The following is a 20,347-nucleotide window of genomic DNA, read 5'->3' on the forward strand; positions in this document are numbered from 1 at the left end:
TTCATGTGGCCAACAAAACTCTGAGGTTGAGCTAAGCCACAAACTCATATAAATATCTTCTGAACAGGTTTTGTAGCATATCATATCAACTCAAAAATCTGAAAATAGTTTAATTTTATCAAATTTCTAGGCATATATTCAAGTTATTTTCCTTTTCACTTGTCTGGAAATGAATCTGATAAATAAAGCAAAACAAAACAACAAATGTTTTCCAAAAATATCTTCTGTGTACTAAAATTGTTTTATTAGTTCACTAAAGTTGTATTGGTAGCTACATGGGGTACTTAGTCTCCTTTTCCATTTGTCTCTTGGCATTTATTTCCTTGTCTTTAGATTCCGTTGATGGTGCTGTTGGAATTTTAATACATATATGGCTTTTTCCGGTTATCGTCCTCATCTCTATCTTAAGTCCTCGAAGGTGACCTTACCCTGGCAGAGGCTATAAAAGATTCACCAGGCACTAGCATGAAGAAAGAGTCTTTGTAAATGGACACTGAAAAAACAAACTACCAAAGATTCCTCCACTGACTACTGACTCAAAAATAAAATAATAAAAACAAATTTTTTTAAGCACTGGGGATAAAAAGACATCATGGAAATATAACTTATTCCACACTGCAAATAAAAGAAAATCTTGACCTGAGTAGAGAAGAGACCTTCAGGTGCTTCTATGGCTAAAAAGATTACAGCATCATCTGGTCATCTGGTTGAACTCGGAAAAAAAAAAAATAAAAAAAAAAGAGCTATAGAAATCCTTGTCAAAGCACAAAGTCATGGCTGGTTTTGTTTCAAATGAATAGTTTGCTTGTTACTATGGAAACCTAATGGCCTGCCAACGAAAACCTCACTGTAAACAGGGTACGTGAAGAGCTGGCATTTATTTTCCTTTTGAGAAGGTTTTGCATAGAGAATTAAATAAATGTAGGCCCTTTTACCTTTGGTTGTTACCCTTCCTTGACAATAACCCGAACTCAGAATTATTTAAAACATTCTTCTTCCTCCCCACCTTATCCCTACCCCACCTTTCTTATTATTATTTGTTTTCCTCCCATGGCTAAGCTAGATAACTGTATGCTGTCTCTTTTTGCATGCACTGCTATCCAGGATGGTAAACCTGGGCTTACACATTACACAGGCTTATTGGAGTTTGCTTGCGGCCACTTGAACACCCAAACTAAGTCATCTGTTCCAACGAAGAAACCAAACCACCATCTTTTATAAATTGCCATGGAAACCAAGTGCCTTCAATGAGACAAGCCTGAATAATTTTCAACTCAGAAGCTTGCACTGCTAAGAGTGGTTTGTGTAAAACTATTTTATAAACAAACTACAGAGCCTAAATGTGCAAATTACAGGCAAGACAACAAAGCCGCTTCTGAAGAAGAAAGGACCGAAGCTGCTGCGTAAGCCCATGCAGACGAGATATTTGTTGTTTGACCTCCTAGACAGCCATGGCCTTTTGGCTTATTGTCCATTAGAAAATAACTTCCATTGAGACCAGACATGGGAGCAACACTTTTTTTCTTCCAGGTTATTAAATGGGTCAACCAGAACAAAAGGTTGTTAAGATAATAATTAGCGCAGAAGGTGGTAAAACACAAGCGTGATTTTTAACTCTAACCTCCATTTGAAGTGAAATTGGCCCTAGCTTTAGAGGGAACAAGAAAATGTCTGTGATTGCAGTGCATACAAACTCTACAGTGGAACTGGGCCTGAAAAATCTGGCTTTATTCTAAACACTGAGGGTAATATGCCTCTGCCCTTTAGTCAGACTCTGTGCAAATTGTGAAATATTATTTTATTATTTTGCCAAGATTAAAAAACACTTTTACAAAAAAACAAAAACCTGTAAAAATGATTTTGAGCTACCTGAGGACAAATCATACCTTTAACCAGCCAGTTTTCCAATGCATTGTAAATTTCACTTAAACCTGTTGGTTATGAAAATTTGAAGATCTTTTTCCTTAAATTATCTCAGCTTTTAACTTCATTTAAAAAGACTTTGTCTAAAGAAGAATACTATTATTATTATTATATGTTCTTTCAACACCCCAGGATTAAAAAACTGATTATGCAAGTAATTGGGATATAAGTATTAAATTATAACATTTGCAAATATTAATATAAAAAGCACAACAAAATGTAGTGGAAAAATGACAAAGCTTGATTTTTTTTAAAAGAAAATTCTGTAGAAATGTTTGTGCAAATTCAGTAATTCAACTTAAAAGATAATTTTACAGCTATGTTCAATAAAGCCTCTTTCCAGGTAAGGTATGAAAAGCAGTATGTGTGTTTGTTGAACAATGTTCACTTATCACCAAAATGAGACTAGTTATACAATTTACTGGTTATGTTACCATGGGATAAATCTTCAGTGCTTCATATACTGTAATGTCTGCAGGAAGAAATTCTGATAGGGAATCTCTGATGCACTCTCCCTTATATGTAATACATGTTAAAAAAATCAAACTTTTGAAAGTAAAATATGAAACAAATATGAACTTGGAATTTAATGTGTATTTTCATAGTTAAGAAGGGGACCAGTCTGAATATTCCAGTAGTAATAGAATCGAGCTAACTCAAGTTCTTTAAATTAAGTAGAATAAACATATGAATTTAATAACATATTTGAACAGATCAGGCATATTGAACAAAATTTCAAAATTATAGTCACCCATCTATTTTATCAAACCAAAGAAATTAAACAATATTTGAGGCACTTAGCTTAATATTTACTAAATCTCCCTTCACCTTGACTTCCGTTTTATGTGGCAACTAACCACTTCTCTCCACTCTCCCATATTAGCGAATCGTATTTTTTAATTGATTTTCTGCATATTCATTTCTGATAATATCAATAAAAATATTCTAGATCAAAAGAGAGGCTTAACTCATTGCACCTGGCCTTCTTTCCTTGATCTTTATTTGAGTGAAGCTTTTGCAAAAATCACAACAAAACGTAATCTACATTCAGAATATTTGGATATGTATATGTCCTTCCCAGAAAAAAGAATCAAGTCTTTTCTCCTAAGTCACCCTGCACAAAGAAACTGCTGTCAGCAAAAGATACAGTTCTACTACTTAACATTCACAAAATACTAAAATCTTTCTATAACCTTTCACACAGTAAGAATACACAAGCCTTCAGAAGTTCATGAGAACTGGCTGGTACTCCAAAAAGTAATTTTGATTAAATGAGAAATTGCAGAGGAGTGCCAAAAACAAAAGAGTAATCAGAACTACAAATCAATCAACTTTATTGATATGGTAATAAATTAAAATATATAACTCAAGTGGGTTCTAGATCGCTTACATAAACCAACAAACAGAATCAATGTTTTTCACTCAGAGCAAATGTTTATGTTGCTATAAATTGAATGTTGCTATAATTGAAAGGCAATGGATAAAAATGCAGAAATTTTTAAAAGGTTGGCATACAGGACCTGTAAATTGTGAGGTATTCCCTTCTTTAATATTAGTTATAATAATGACAACTTTAAAGCACTTAACCTGCTTACCAACTGCCTTCCTTTTCCTAATACTTTTGTATATGAGTTGAACTCTCCAATGTATTCCCCCTTTTCCTTTTTGATAACATTTTAAGTGTAACTGATACCAGTGTTTCGTTGTTGTTGTTCTCTCATAGGAAGGCATTAGGCAATGGAGTTTTTAATTTCCTGGGAGAAAGATTATATCATATAATCTACTGCCAGTAGTTGATCCTAATTAATAAGAAGCATTAATCTGTTTCATCAGTTCAAAGATGCTTGTCTCTCCACATTTTAACATCTCTGCAATCAGACATATTTTAATGACAATTAGCAGCATTTCTGTGTAGTGATATATAAAATAAGAGTGCATCCTAAAAACAATGGCATCTTAGTTATTGAAATTCACCAAAGTTTCCAAAAGTTTCAAATCCTGCCCAGTGTTATTACTTTTCAATAGAAATAATAGCCACTTCATATTTGTAGGATTTATATTACTTATTGAATACACATTACTTAAAAATAACATAACTTTTATTTTGTGCTTTTTAAAAATCTGAGTCTTCTCTTACATACATTATAATACAAACCTAGCCCTGCTTTCTTTTTCTTTTTTTCCTGCTACATATTTTTTAGTTCTATCATGAATTACAATATGCCACGTACCCCTGGATTAAAATGTTTTCTGTTTTTATGTGATTCATAGCACTTAATGTGTTAGAAGTTTGGCCTGCCACTAAATTTTCTTTCAGAGATTTGAAAAATGCATGGTGCATCACAATGTCATGTAATAGGCTAAACTAATGGTATTTCACTTCACCTACATCACAGCATCGACTTTGGCATGGCAATGAATTGTGATAATTACAATAATGAGAATTGCAAACCAGCTGGTCAGTCACATCATGTTAAAAATGGTAAAAAAAAATACCATTCTTTACTTTTATATTTTAAAATATGACAAAATATGAATGACAACTGTACTAACTTTTCACCAAACATGAATTTTTATTTTAAAGACTTTATAATAAACTTATCTGTCAAAATGTGTAATTTGAAGAACAATTAATTTAGTTCCATACTTAAGACTGTATGAAACTGGCTGTGGTGTTTTTCATTATCAATTTTTGTTTGTTTTGATTAGTGAGTTGAAAGATACTAATAGACTACATAACCAGAGTTTGATAGAATGACTTCAAAGGATCTATTGAATGCATGTTCTTTATCAACAAACTTTTTTTTTAATGTGCCTTTCTAAGATCAGAGCCTCTCAACAGACATTTAAACTGGAAAAAGTTTGTTCTGAATTCATTTTCTTCTTGGGTGATGGCTACTTCTTACTAATTGCTTCGTCTGCATCTCAACAAGGCAGAAGGTATACTCTTCTTGCAACTGGGTAGTTGATGTCAAGGAGGAGTTATTGCATTTTCTGTGAAAACAATAAAATCATAGGGTTCAATCCCAAGTTATTTCCTTTCCTATAATGCTCCCTTTGTGACTAACTGGCTTGATTAGTTTTCTTAGCGCTTATTTTTAAAAAGCAATGTCTCTGGCATTTTCTACTTCTACTTAGAAAAGCTACTGCAGAATGATCAGAACTTTTTTCCAAATATGGTATAAAAAGTTCTCTGCTGATATCCATAATATTTATAAGTAAATATGTATGTTATTACATAGAAAAAGTAAGACTTAAAAACTTGAAACTTTAATGTGAAATATGCCAGTTCAGAATCAATCTATCATATGTATATGTCTGTTTGGAAACAGAAGTGAAAGTTAGGTTAGGGAGAGATAAATATTCCATATATTTGTATATGGACTACTTTATTGACATTAATATAAGGCTTAATAAATCATGATTGGTGATTTCATTACTCTGAATCTACATTGAATATATTGGAATTAAGGAATTGGAATTCAAAATTTGAAAAAGGCAAGGCTTAAACTCTAGGTAGAAACAAATCGTTTTTCTTAAAGGAACATTTACAACTGATGAATTTGATTTCAATTGTACTAATTTTCCGTAAGTTGAGTTTAAATGTAATCTTATTTTTCAATAAAGTGATGGGAAATTCTATGAAATAGGGATTAGCCTATTAGTTTCAGTTTGTTTTAATATGGCTCTCAATTGCTGTCCTGGATTTCCAGGATACCATTTTTATTTCTTGAGGCATCCGTATATTTAAATGTATACGTCAATAAAATATATGCTGTGTTAAATTCATATCGAATATTAGTTACATTTTAGATCTCAAAGTTTAGATTTAACTTGCTTTTCCTTTTGATATTTTCCTTCTGCTAATAGTTGCAGATAGCTGTATGTAATCTTCCCTTGGATTTTCTTTCAATAAATGAAATTATGTTAAATACTCTTCTAGTGTTTTGGGGAAATTTCTGCTGTTAATAAGCACTTAGGTTAGAAACAAAAAGATATTTAGAATAGCAATTATATTTTTAAATTAAGATGAAAATGCCATCATTTCTTTCACTATTGAATTGCTTTTATAGACTCAACACTGCAGTGAAGCACAATTAGCCCATTAAAGATACGTGTTGATTTTTACATCTGAGGGATCATTTATAAGATTGTGTTAAAACAAGTAGGCACTAAAATTTTCCTGAATAAACTGTGATTTAAGATTGGTGGCTCAATTTAGTAACTGTGGGCTTCTGTATGGTATGTGAAATAACTGACTACAGATTAACAGCACTACTATTTTCCAGGATGGAAGTTTTAATCACATATTTCATGGAGGCACTATAGGCTGAATGTAGGTCTTTGAAGGAAAAATAATAGTACTGCTCTACAATGATTTGAGTGAAACAAATTATAAGTGGAATCCTAAAAGTTGCTTATTATTATTTCCCTGTTGCTTATTTAGCTTAGTTTTTTTCTTCATCTTTGGTGTTATAACTCTATATCCATTGAAACTTTGGATATACTGTTAACAGTAATAGACCTATTAAGCATCCTCAGAAATCAACTACCTAATTGCTCCATAACTGCCTATTAAAGTACTGTTTATTCTTCATGAGCTGTTTTAATAGTCAAATTAAAGCCTTTGTCCATATTTGATTCCTATGGTACTTATATTCTTTAAATTATTCTTTAGTTGTCTGCACATCCTCTTCTCAGCTGAAGTTGTAACCACCTCCATGGCAAGGACTATGTCTTTTTATAGATTTAAGAGCTTCCGGTTTACCTAGGTTCTACAGAAGTTTTTGAATTAATGATTACCAAATTAATTCTTGATTTAGACCTACATTTAGAACAGAACTTGTTCAATGAACACAGGAAATAAGCAGTCATGTCAACTTTCAGTTATAAAATCAATGACATTTCACATACAGAACACATTTCCTAGGTGCTGAGAAAAATAAGGAATCGAGGCAAATTAAACATCAATTAACCCATTTCCAACACAATTTTCAAGCACTTCTTAGTTTAAAAGAAAATGATTGTATTTCTTAATAAAAAGGCAAACCTTTTTAATGTTTCCATGAACAAACTAAGGAAAAGGAATCTAATTCTGCATGTTTTGTGTTAGATGTTATCCTTATACATGAGAACAATATGATATAGAATCCCTTATTTTAATCAAAATGTATTAATTATAGAATATTATGCTTAATTTTACATTCAGGAGATCACTTGAGCTAAATTCAGCCTTAGCTCCTTTTTAGAGTTTGCTGTAGTATACATATATATATATATATATATATCTTGGGATCCAATCATCTATTAGATTTGAAATGAAGTATATTTTAGTATGCAAATATTTTAGAGTTGAATAATAATGAATTATAAAACTAAGATATTTATTTAGTTCTGGATAATATTTTAGGTATCAAATACAAGATTCTTACACATGGAACAAAATAATGAGAAAGAATAATTTTCAAAATTGGTAACAGAGATGTCTATTAATTTTAATATTTTATTTTGATTCTGCTTTGAATTATAGGTCTCGATTTCAAAAACTGGTACAATTCAACAGCCTAATGAGCCCAAAATAAAAGATGGTACAGTGCTGTGTGGTTAGTCGCTCAGTCGTGTCCGACTCTTTGCGACACCATGGACTGTAGCCCACCAAGCTCCTCTGTCCATGAAATTCTCCAGGCAAGGATACTGGAGTGGGTTGCCATTTCCTATGTGGCAAAAATGATAATAAACAGTTAATTAATGTAATAACAGTTATAATTTTTAATGAGATAAACATGTATCCTTTCTTTTTCATTTGCTTTTTGCCAGTACTGTATACAAGAGTGGGATGTTACATGTACTCAAAAGGCTTTTGCAGCACTGGAAGGGTATCCATTCTGAGTCAACTCCCACACCAGGGCATGCGATTCCTCACTCAGGAGTCCAGTCCTTTATGCGTGGTGTTGCTTTCTCCATTTAGTCTTCTTTCAAGCTATAAATATTCCCATTGGGAAAATATACTAGTCCCTATTATTTGGGGTAACATTTTATGAGCTCAGTCTTCGAACATCTAGCAAAATAGACTAAGAAAACCCTAGACCTCCTGAAAGGGGCTAAGGAGCAGGCAGGAGAAACAGGCAGAGAGGAGAGGTGTGGGATTTCAAAGACTACATTCATTTCACAGTTTTCCTGAGGACAGGTTTCCAGATTACATATCCAGTATACAAATAAGAGGAATGTCAGGCTGTCAGACACAGGCAAAAGCTCAGAGAACAGCGAGAGAGCTTCTAGGATGGAAGCATAAACAATGAGGTCACAGAGAGATGTGGATGCATTTAAAAACGAAACTGATCACACCAGATTGTTCACACTAGTAGAAAGGAGAAAAGGGGGAAATTGCACAGTCAGATGTATTTTGTAGAGGTACATAACCTAAAAAATGAAAATAAAATGTCTAGATTAAGTAAATTTGAAAAGGAGCTACGATACATACATATACACATATTCACCACACGTTCCTCTTGCTTTCTCTTCCTTCCTCGGCAGTGACTCTGTTTACAACGTGGCTTCTCTGTCCACTTTCTCTTTTCTGCTTATCTGGATTCATAGTACATAGTTTAGTCTGTAGAGTGCATTTTCCTTTAAGATGTATTTCAACAAGCTAGTTTCTGTTTCAGACTGCCACTGTTTATACTCTTTCTCCACCATTTTTTCATTATACAATTTTAGTTACTATTTAATGTCCCTAACAACTCAGTTTCCTCTCCTGTAAAATAGGGATAATATCAACAGTAATAATATTCTTACTTCATAGGACTGCAGGAAAGTTCAGATGACATAAGGTACGTAAGACATTTAATTTCCTAGAATATCGAAGCATTAATGAACACTTTTAAAAACTATTTTTTTTAATTTTTTATTTTGTATTGGAGTATAGCCAAGTAACAAGATGTGATACTTTTAGGTGAACAGTGAAGGGACTCAGCCCTACATATACACGTATCCATTCTCCCCCACTGTCCTCCCATCTAGGCTGTCACATAACATTGAGCAGAGTTCCCTGTGCTACACAGTAGGTCCTTGTTGGTTATCCATTTTAAATATAGCGGTGTGTACATGTCCATCCCAAACTCCCTAACTAGCCCTTCCTGCATCCTTCCCTCTAGCAACCATAGGTGCATTCTCTATGTCTGTGAGTTTCTTTCTTTTTGTAAGAAAAAGATGTCTATCATTTTTTTTAGGTTCTGCATAAAAGGGATGGCATATGATATTTCTCCTTATCTCACTTACTTAAGTCAGTATGACAGTCTCTAGGTCCATTAATGTTGCTGCCAATGGCATTTCATCCATTTTAATGGCTGAGTAATATTCCATTGTGTATATGTACCACATTTTCTTTATCCATTCCTCTGTTGATGGGCATTTAGGTTGCTTCCATGTCTTGGCTGTTGTAAAGAGAATGAATACTTTTTTATTGATAGGATGATATTCTTAGAGACAGAAGAGTAAAGTTGAGAATCATAATGTCTATCCTGCCCACAAGTGTCAAGTTTGGAAATGAGCATTTTCAAATTATTTTCACTTTCTCTAATGATTTTACTTCAAACCCATGCATATGCACACATTTATACATGCCATTAATATGATGTATCATTTTCAAAGTGTTTTCACACACATTATTTCATTTCTAACCCAGGATGATTAGTGACTTTTCCATGGTGTGTGTGAATTGAGGTATGACAGACGATGTCCTATCCTCTTTCTATCACTGTCACTACACGTAGGTGGCCACCTGTTCAGAGGGACGCAGGACAGAAAATAACAATGTTTAATAAGCAATGTTTTTGGTATTTTATTATACAGGGAGCCTCCATATGATAGGAAATATAAAACAACATTATTTTGTGCACCACTAAGAAGGGAAAAAAACACATCTTTAATGTGATTGCAACACACCATCAGTTATAACAGGCAGTCCAATTTTAAAGATGTTAAATTGTGAAAAAACTGAATCTTAAGATTAATGGAATATGACATCATTTTTAATGTACTAGATATTGCATTTGAAACTTACAGAAACCTGTCCTGTGTATTATAAAGCAGTTGGATTCTGCCTTAAATGTGAATAAAAATCTCTTAGACTGGTTGTTTGAAAATACAGATTCCAGAGTCTTGGCACCAGAGGTTTTGATTCAGTAGGACTGGAGGAAGGGGAAGACATGGGGTCTGAAACAAGCCACTTGAAAATTCTGATATTTGTGATCAAAACAGCCACGATTTGATAGAGATTGGTGTAGCCCAAAGAATGTAAGTTCAAATCCTGATTTTTACTGCTAGTAGCTCTGTGACCTTGAGCAGATGGTTTAAAAGTCCTATGCCTTAGCACTCCTGGGGACACCATAGCGCGGTCCAGATTCAGACAGTCAGGTTCTTCATTACATCATCTCCCTCAGCTCCCTTATTGATAAAATGGGATTATCCAATTAATGAACATAATTAATGAATATGTAAAACATATAGGACACTGCTGGTCTTTGACAAGCACTATATAATTCCTTGAAGGTGGAAGTTGCTCAGTCCTATCCAACTCTTTGGGACCCCATGGACTGACTACATGGTCCCTGGAATTCTTCAGGCCAGAATACTAGAATGGGTAGCCTTTCCCTTCTCCAGGGAATCTTCCCAACCCAGGGATCAAACACAGGTCTCCCGCATTGCAGGTGGATTCTTTACCAGCTGAGCCACAAGGGAAGCCCAAGGATACTGGAGTGAGAAAGCCTATCCCTTCTCTAGCAAATCTTCCCAACCCAGGAATCAAACCCAAGTCTCCTGCATTGCAAGCAGATTCTTTACCATCTGAGCCACAAGGGGATTCCCAACAAAATTTCTGGCTCGTCTGCAAAAACAGGATAATAATAACAGGACTCACCTCATAACACCAAGATGAGTAAGTGAGGCAATGTAGCCTAAGAGTTTGGCAAAAAAGTGTTTTTTTGTTTTTTAAGATATTGGCTTAATAAAGGAAGATCTTTGAAATTAAATTCTTTAAAATTTATTTTCATGACTAATCCTTATTTCCTTTTCCTTATCTTGAAGATGGCCAGGGAAGAATGTTCTATAGTATTTTAATGTTCTTATTTATCTCACATGAAGTATATTAGCCCTTCAAATGAAGTAAGTCCCATGGCATTACTTTATAATGTAAAATTTTTGAATAGCTATGCTCATTTTAGGATATAAAAAATTGTTAGAAAAAGAAAAATTAGACAATAGTTAGTAAATAAGTACAAGTTTGGCATCCTTCAAAGGTTACCACTCATATTTGCATATGTGTTTATATTCTAGACAGAGATGCTGTTCACTTTCTAAAATAAACTTTTATTTTGAGATAATTACAGATTCACATGTAGTTGTAAGAGATAATATATCACTGTTTCCCCAGTGATAACATCATGTATTTGTATGTGTGTATGTATTTAGTTCTGTGTATTTTTATTACATTTGTAGGTTCATGTATTCACCACCACAGACAAGATACACAGTTCTGTCACCATAGGAACCCCTATAGTGTTGTCTTTTTATAACCACATTCACTTCCCTTCTGCCTCCCTCCTCCAATCCATCCTATAATCCTGGCAACAGGTAATTTGCTCTTCATTTCCACAATTTTGTCATTTCAGGAATGTTATATAAATGTTATCACACACTATATAAATTTGGAGTATATTAAATTTGCATTATATAAGTGCAATATTTTTTTTGCATTCAGCTTAATTCTCCGGAGAATTATGCACATTGCAGCATGTATCAGCAGTTTGTACGTTTATATTGCAGAGCAGTATTGTGAAGCATGAATGTACCTACAGTTTGTGTGACCATTCACCCATTGAGGGACATCTGGGTTGTTTCCAATGTTGAATTATTACAAATAGAGCTGCTATGAACATTCATGCATACACTGTCTGGTGAATGGAAGCTTCCATTCCCAAGATAAATGTTCAGGAGTGCCATTGCTGGGTGGCATGGTAGTTGTATGTTTAGCTTTATAAGAAACTGTCAAGTTGTTTCCCAGAGTGATCGCACCAGTTTCCACTCCCACCAGCAATGTATGAATGATCTGATTTTCATGCATTCTCACCAGATTTGGTGTCACCACTTTTTTTACTTCAACTATCCTGCTTGGGGTGTCATGATATCACATTGAGGTTTCGCATTTTCCTAACGGCTAATGAAGTTGAGCACCTTTTCACTTGCCATCTGAATATCCTCTTCTGTGAAATGTTTAGCTATTTTCTAATTAGATTTTTTAATAGTTGAATTTTTAGAGCTCTTTTTATATTCTGTATGTAAATCATTTGCCATGTATGTAAGGTTTAAGTAGTTCCTCCCAACTTACACCTTATCTTGTCATCCTCTTCACATGGTATTTTGCAGATCAAAGGTTTTAGTCTTGACGAAGTCCAATTTATTTTTTTCCTTTTGTGGGTTATGCTTGTGGTGTTGTCTAAAAACTCTTTGTCTATTGCTAGATATTAAAGATTTTCTCTCTGTTGTTTTTTAAAAGCAATGTTGTCTTTATCCTATGATGGAAAATTGGATACATTTTAAGAGTCCTGTTATAATGCTAGGTACACTTATTTTAGTTCAAAAGTACTAATATTTTCTCACAGCAATGGTGAGAGGTGTTAAACAAAGCAATAAAGGAAGTTACCAGTTTAGATATTTTAGATATTAAATCAAAACTTTGAATGTTACATTTAAAGTTATATTATGTGATACAAGCATATAAAGAGAAGAAAGTCATGTCTCTTCATCTCAAAACATACCCAAAGATTAGTGGTTTCATTTTTTTTTAATTCTTCCTTAATTTCACTTATAGAAATTGTGTAATGAAAATCAGACAGCCTGGCAAATAGTCATGTATTAGGTTATTGTGGTCACTTATAACAGTGAGAAAACTGGAAACAATATAAATGCCCATCAGTAAGGGAATGTTGAATAAAACATGGTTGTGCTCTTCCCAAGACTACCAATTGTATGGGAGATTTCTTCGGGAGCTGAGATCTAACCATGCACTATAGCTCAAAAGTTCCAGGAATTACCACCACAACCAGCCCTTCCATTGCTCCGCACCAGCAGTCCTCAACCAATGCATAATGTTTAGCCCCAAGGAAGAGTAACACCAGGCTGCCTGTTCTGCAGATTTCCAGAATTCCAGCAGGACTAAGTCATTAACAACAGTTTGCCTTAAATAAGAGAAATTTTTTATTGATTGCCTTTCCTTCCCTTTATCACTTCCTCATATCCCTACTAGAATTTCTTGGAATTACCTTCCAGATAAAATTTGGCACTGAAACCTTGTCTTAAGGTCTGCTTCTGAAAGAACCAAACTAAGACAATTATTTATAGGAGAGAGAAGCAGAAATCTCTTTTTTTAAATGGGCTTGACTTCAACTAATAAAAATAAATGAAAAAAAAAAAGGGCTTGAATTTCATATAAAACATAATTATATTTACTATATATTGTTGGATTAAAACATACATAATATCACACATAGTTTGATATATTTATAAAAATATGTATCAAATTCCTAACATTTTTCCTGTCTGGTAGGTTTTGTTTAGCAAAGTTTGATATTCTATTTCATTTCATTCCTGGGTTCTTAATTTTTTGGACATTAAACATATACTAATTCTGTAGTCTGAAAAAAACAAAACAAAAAAATGTAACAAAAAATCCTGGGGAGATAAAAGGAGGAAAAGGGAAAGGGATAGCATAGGGAAAGATTTTTTTTTTTTCCTTTTTCAAAATTGGATCTTTTCTAGATTTAGATGGCCTAGAAAATATAGCTTTAGGCATTCTACATGAAGGCATAAGAGAGTGAGGAGAAACACCATGTGCTGGCATAGTGAAGACAGGATAATTACCAGGGCAAAATATCGCTGAATGTTGCTGCATGTTGGCAGGGGAAATTGGGTAACACTGTAGAGTCAAAATATGGTCTACTTAATGCAGCATACTTCATTCAAAGTTTAGACTGGGAAATATTAATTGAAAAAAAAGTGAAAACCTTGCTTGTAAGTTAATGAAAATGATAACATGTGCATTAATTATGAATAACAATAGAGAGTTTGCATACTAGGAGGAAATGGAAAATTCTTGTTTTAGAGTATAATATACAAGTTCCTTGAGACTATTTTTATCTCTTCCCTCCTGTACACTTAATTATTTATTGATCTCAATTATAATATCTCAACTGTATTTATTTGTTCTGGAAAATAGTGCCCTGCACATGAAAGTAGTCTCCATCACAAAGAGTACATTTCTTTTTATCTTTCTATCCTGGTTAGCTCTGTTGACTGGGGCTTGTGCTAATGAGGCCAGTCCTGCAGATTCAAAAACCCCTAATTAGCTGTGCATAGAGAGATGAACACTATGGATACACATTGATAGTATCAGTCAAACTAACACTTGGTAGTGGTCAGAAACAGGACTTTGATTGCGTGGCTAAACTGATGATTTTTATTATCACAGTAAGAGAATAAAAATTTCAAAACCTTGTTTTACCTTGGTCACCACCCATCACTTCTTCAGTATTCCTTATATCTAGAATAGCACTAACAGTCATTAAAAGTAAACCAGAAACCAGGGATCATCCTTGACGCCTCCTTATTCTTCACCCCTGTGTCCAATCCATCACCACGTCTTGACTGTGCCTCCTAGATAAATTCCAAATCTGTCTTCTTGCACCGTCTCTGATGTCACTGCCCTAGACAGAGTGACTATGAATTCTCACTGGGATACTGCATTAGTCTCTCATTGTGGATTTCTGCGTCTGACACTACCACCCTCATTCATTCTTCACCCTGTAGCTTAGGTAAAAATACATTTTAAAATAAAAATAAAAGTTCACTCCTCTTCTTGAAAGTTTTGAATGGCTTCCCATTGCTTGCCAAGGAAAAAATGAATTCTTTAAAGTAACGTAAGAAAGATCTGTATGATCTGGCTTCTTTTCACCAATCTAGCCTCATCTAGATTGTTCTCTAGGCACTGGTACTTCCCAGCACCTGTCATGTTGTGCATTCTATCACTGTGATGTATGAAGTCATGTCTGACCCTTGCCACCCTGTAGACTGGAGCCCACCAGGCTGCTCTGTCCATGGGATTCTCCAGTCAAGAATACTGGAGTGTATTGCCATGCTCTTCCTCCAGGGGATCTTCCCCACCCAGGGAATCAAACCCACGTCTCTTATGGCTCCTGCATTGGCAGGCAGATTCTTTACCACTAGCGCCACCTGGGAAGCCCTCAATCTATTGGCATTCTTAAATTAAGATGAAGGAATGAATGATTAACCCACCACTCTCATGCTTGCCCATGGAGCTTCAGACACATCATTTCTTCAGTTTCTCCAGTGCTGCCTCCACACTCAGGGCCTTTTGCTTGCTTCTCCCATGTTTCAAATACTCTCAGCCCTCTTTCCCCTTTGCCCAGTTTGTTCTCCATCTCAGCTGATACAAGAATTCCTCCGGGAATCTTTTCTTCATCATTTAGACCAAATCAGTTTCTTCTATTATATATTCCCACTATCTTGCCTTAAAACATTTCTCAAATGTTTAATTGAATATCTGTGCATTGATTATTATGAATTCCCTTACTTTACTGTAAGTTCTATGAAGCCAGAGGAAACACGCTTATTTTCCTTACCATCTTTTAAAGATTCAGAATAAGATGTCAAATATTTGTAAGGCATTAATGAATGAATATATTCTCCCCACTTTGATCATTCAGAAGCCACATCCAAAGACATTCCCCCTATATCCATTCTGTTTACTTTTTGATAAATTACTTTTGATAAATTCTCATCACACTTATAAAATTACCAACTTTTTAAAATACCCAACATTCTTACACGTTATCATATTGGCAGGCTTTTCCTGCTTGCTTTGAATACTATCACCTGCATGCCACCTGTTTCTTATATCTTCAAGTGTAAATATTTTCCAATGGTCTAAATTGTTTTTGTTAGTCCCATCCCATCCACTACCAGAACAACTCTTCAATGGATGATGTCCAAATTGACCTCATCCTCCAAGCCTGAATATTTTATACAGATTCAAGATTTATGCTGAATATTATCTCTATAGTCCAAATCAATAATCCCCTCAAACATTCTAATCCCTGAAAGCCAAATTTGTCTCCTGAATTCGCAGTTCTCTTGACTTATCCATCTCATTAATTTGACCACCATTGTCCTGCAATTTTCCAATGAACCATGTTAAACTGTGTTCAGAATCTAGAGAGTTGTCTGTCTCCATTTACTTTGTGTCTTAAATTTAATCAGTCTTGCTCTCTCATTTCTGTAATCTTTAACTCTTTTAAAACTCCATTCTACTCTCACCAAAAATGACTCTTCTCCTGTATAGACAGTGTAATAGCATCCTAACTCATGTCATTGTCCTTACGCACCCGGTTCCCAAATTCCTCACCATAACTATGTCAAGTTGGTCTCCCTACAGTCCCACTGCTTTCAAAGAGTGTGGAGCCTTCACATATTGGTCCCCTCCTCAGGGATTCTTAGTGTCTACCTTTTATATACTAACTAAGGTACAAATGCCTAAGTGTATACCCACAGCTCTTCTTAAATGTTTCTAATACATCTTGTCAGATTACTATAGGTTGAAATTTTACTAGAGAGCATACATTTCCTAGAATATATTCATCCTCTCTAAATTCTTTGAGTTTTATCTTACTCTCCCACTTGACTTAAGTGACTTCTAGCTTATGGTCTTGGGAGTTCGGAGTGAGGAGGGGTAGGGATGGGAAAGTTCTACCCATTCTTGAACATTCATGTCAAATGTTACGTTTTTACTTGATATCTTTCTTGAAATTCATAACATCTTTTGGCATTTCTTTTATGGAATAGATATTTTGCTTTACATTATAATGATCAAGCCCCTGTCTTATTTCCTGAATAAAGACTGTAAGCTCCCTAAGAGCAGGAATTATATTTTGTTCATTTCATGTTCCCTGCAATGCCAGTTTCAGGAATTGACATATACTAGGTGCTCAATTAATAGTTGTTGAATTAAACTAAATATGTAGGAAATCAAACTTAGCAAAATGTATATATATATATAGCAAAATATTCAAGAAATTACTGAAATTTGTACAACAGAATGTATAGAATAAAGAATTTATTGTTCCTGCTGTATCATTTGTTTTATTACATGATTTAATATTATTTATGTTTATATGATTTAATTGTTTCAAAATTTTTATAAAACCATTAATGTAATGTCCACAAATGTTCTATTAGATAGAACAAATAATGACATGCTCAGTCTATAGATTAGGAAAGTGTAGAACAGGGATTTTTATAACTAATCTACTAAAGGTAGCATAACTAATAACAAGGTCAGAACTAAAATCAGGATCTTTTGACATTTGTTACCATAACATGAGCCTAAGGGTGGCTCAGATGGTAAAGACTCTGCCTGCAACGCAGGAGATCCGAGTTTGATCCCTGGCTTGGGAAGATCCCTTGGAAAACTAAAATCAGGGCCTTTTGAAATTTGTCTCCATAACATAGTGTTTCCTAATCCCAGTATTATTTGTTTACAAATGTAAAGTGAATTAATACACAAATGGAATGTAATGATTTAAATTCTGTTTTATCTAGAGTTATATGTAGAATATATTCTGCTGCATATTATGAAAGATGATAGATGAAAGATGAAAGATGATAGGAACATTGGAAAAACTGTTAACTGTTTAACTACCAATAATGAGAATGTATCAGTTTTTGCAGTTATGTATATATACACAATTGGTTGTGTATATATATGTATATCAGCTTGTGTACATTATGCAACATCTGTAAATTCTAGGGACACAATAATCTTTCCCAGCCTTTCTGTGATTTTAGAAAAACAGGTTTAGTGACTCTCTCAGGGGCCATATTCATCTCTTGACAATAAATCATCAATTCCTATATCATATAGTAACTCAAAGGAGACAAATTGAGAAAGATTTATTCTCATCAAAATATAATCATGTTCATTTTAGTTTGAAATTATCTGCAACATATCAGCATAAAATAGGGCTCATATAGCTGTAACCAGTTCAATTATTCTAGCATTGTTTGTACATAGTTGCCCGAACATGAATAAACCGGATTCAGATTCTTTGTGACACTTTGCAATTTGGACCTAGAGTCACACTGGAAATTATACAAGGAAGATACGGTGTTTGAACTTCAATAGTCATCTTCATTCATCCTCAGCACTGAATACAAGCTCAAAAGAAGAATTGGATATGCCACGGTGGTAACATGAAATGTTTTGATACTAAAAAGTATATAAAAGATGTTTTTTCTGACACACTCACACTGAGAACCTAGTGGGAATAAGAGATTTAAGTGCATGCAAGTGCACTGATGTTGCCAAAGCAATGATGTAACTTAATTGGAAAGAAAATCAATTTTTCCTCCAAAAAGAGTTTGTTGAGAAGTACTATGACTATTTCTATATTTCTATCTGGCTATAAGTATCAAAAAGTACTTCTAAAATGTTAATTATGTGTTGATAGAGATGAGTTTCGTGAGGTAGTGGAGATTGTTTACATTTATAAAGACTAAGAAGAATGTCATTTTTCTTTGTAAAAGATCTAATATTCTACAACTATTTCTTTAAATGAATTTATTTACTATCCTTTAGATTAGAAACATACTGATTTTGCAACTTGATAGGATAAGACCAGTGCCCCATATGAAATATAATCTCTTTGGTTAGAAAGGAAAGTTCTATTCTAAAAATTGCCAACAAATTTTTTAAATAGTTCTAATAGTACAATTTGGTTTGTCAAATGTTTCAACAAATTTGAATTTGTGATTTTTTTACATTTGGATTCCTTTTCTTTATATTTGTGATTTGTGCTTGGTCACTCAGTCATGTCTGATTCTCTGTGGCCCCATGGACTGTAGCCCACCAGGTTCCTCTGTTCATGAAATACTCCAGGCAAGAACACGTGAGCAAGTTGCCATTTCCTTCTCCAGGGTATCTTCCTGACCCAGGGATCAAACTTGTGTCTCTTGCATCTTCAGCATTGGCAGGCAGATTCTTTACAATAACACCACCTGGAAAGCCCGTTTGTGATTTGGTTGAGTCTTTAGTGTAATGGGGAAGGCAGGTGGATTGCCTATATTAACTAGATTATAGGCTTTACATCTATGATGTTGAATTTATAACTGTTCTTTCTGCTTCCTGAATTTTCACTTCTGGATTCATCCTTTCAAGTATGCATTATTTGAACAGATCTGTGTTAATATGCTACTGTGAGCCATGCAAGATGCTAAGAAACGGGAATGCATTGTGAATAAGATGGAAGACACTGCCCATTCTCAAGTTACTATTATCAATTAATTGGGCTTTTGCTTTGTTAAGGTAATCTAGTTTCAAATTTCTGGGTGAAAGACAGTAATAAACTTTGAGTAAAAGATTTACATGCATGCCTTGCAATAACTATTCAATTTTCTGTAAATATATTTTAAGTATACTCCACCCTAGTATTTCTGTATGCTGATTCCACTCTTGTTTTTCATGACAAAACTTACAGGGATCATATTGAAAATAGGGTAACACCCTATTCCCTTAGACCATTCTTAGAGAGTCTCAAAGGACTCAACTCGTTAATCTAGCATGTCTTTTATCAGCTTATGAACCAGTTATAGTAGCCAAAGTGGGGTGCTCACAAGTGGAAGGAAAGACTCTTCAGATCACATGTGAAGAAAGGATGCTGACAGGATCTGTGAAGGTACTTGCTGGGAGTTCTCTCATTTCTTAGGCCTGATACTTTGCAAACTTATTAGTAAAACATATGAAACAAATGTATTAAAAATTCTGAAGATGTAACATAACTATCTTGTTTGAGGTTAGCTCTGAACAGCAACTTAAAAAAAAGAAATATACTTATCAGGAGCTTAATGAAATCTATGATGCTGTGCAGTCAATTGAGAAAGAAACTGTATTGAGTCTTTGGTTAAATATGCCTATTTCTGAAGAAGCTGTTACAAGACTGACTTCCCTATCCTTAAGTAAAGTAATACTTATCTGATTAGCTATTGCAATCAAACCCTCCAGAACTAAGTTGCAACTATAAAGGAAGGATAATCTAGAAATAATACTAGGGGATTTAGAGGACAACCTATATTGTATTGGGCTTCCCTGATGGCTCAGCAGGTAAAGAATCTGCCTGCAATGCAGGAGACACAAGAGATAAGATGCGGGTTGGATCCTCGGGTTGGGAAGATCCCCTGGAGAAGGAAATGGCAATCCACTCTAGTATTCTTGCCTGGAGAATCCCATGAACAGAAGAGCCTGGAGGGCTACAGTCCATGGGGTCACAGACAGTCGGACATGACTGAGCAACTAAGCATG

General features: G+C 34.3%; 1 protein-coding gene across 1 annotated transcript in view; it reads left to right on the forward strand.

The window, feature by feature from the left end:
- The window catches only part of MDGA2 (MAM domain containing glycosylphosphatidylinositol anchor 2), an 858,597-nt gene extending 854,069 nt beyond the window's left edge, over positions 1-4,528 (forward strand). Inside the window, exon 17 of the mRNA XM_043471432.1 lies at positions 334-4,528. Within this exon, the coding sequence (XP_043327367.1) occupies positions 334-422 (89 nt within the window). The 3' untranslated portion in view covers positions 423-4,528. The remainder of the gene's footprint in view (positions 1-333) is intronic.
- The last annotated feature ends 15,819 nt before the right edge of the window (positions 4,529-20,347 follow it).

This window comes from Cervus canadensis, chromosome 6, assembly GCF_019320065.1.
Source record: "Cervus canadensis isolate Bull #8, Minnesota chromosome 6, ASM1932006v1, whole genome shotgun sequence".
Taxonomy (NCBI): Eukaryota; Metazoa; Chordata; class Mammalia; order Artiodactyla; family Cervidae; genus Cervus; species Cervus canadensis.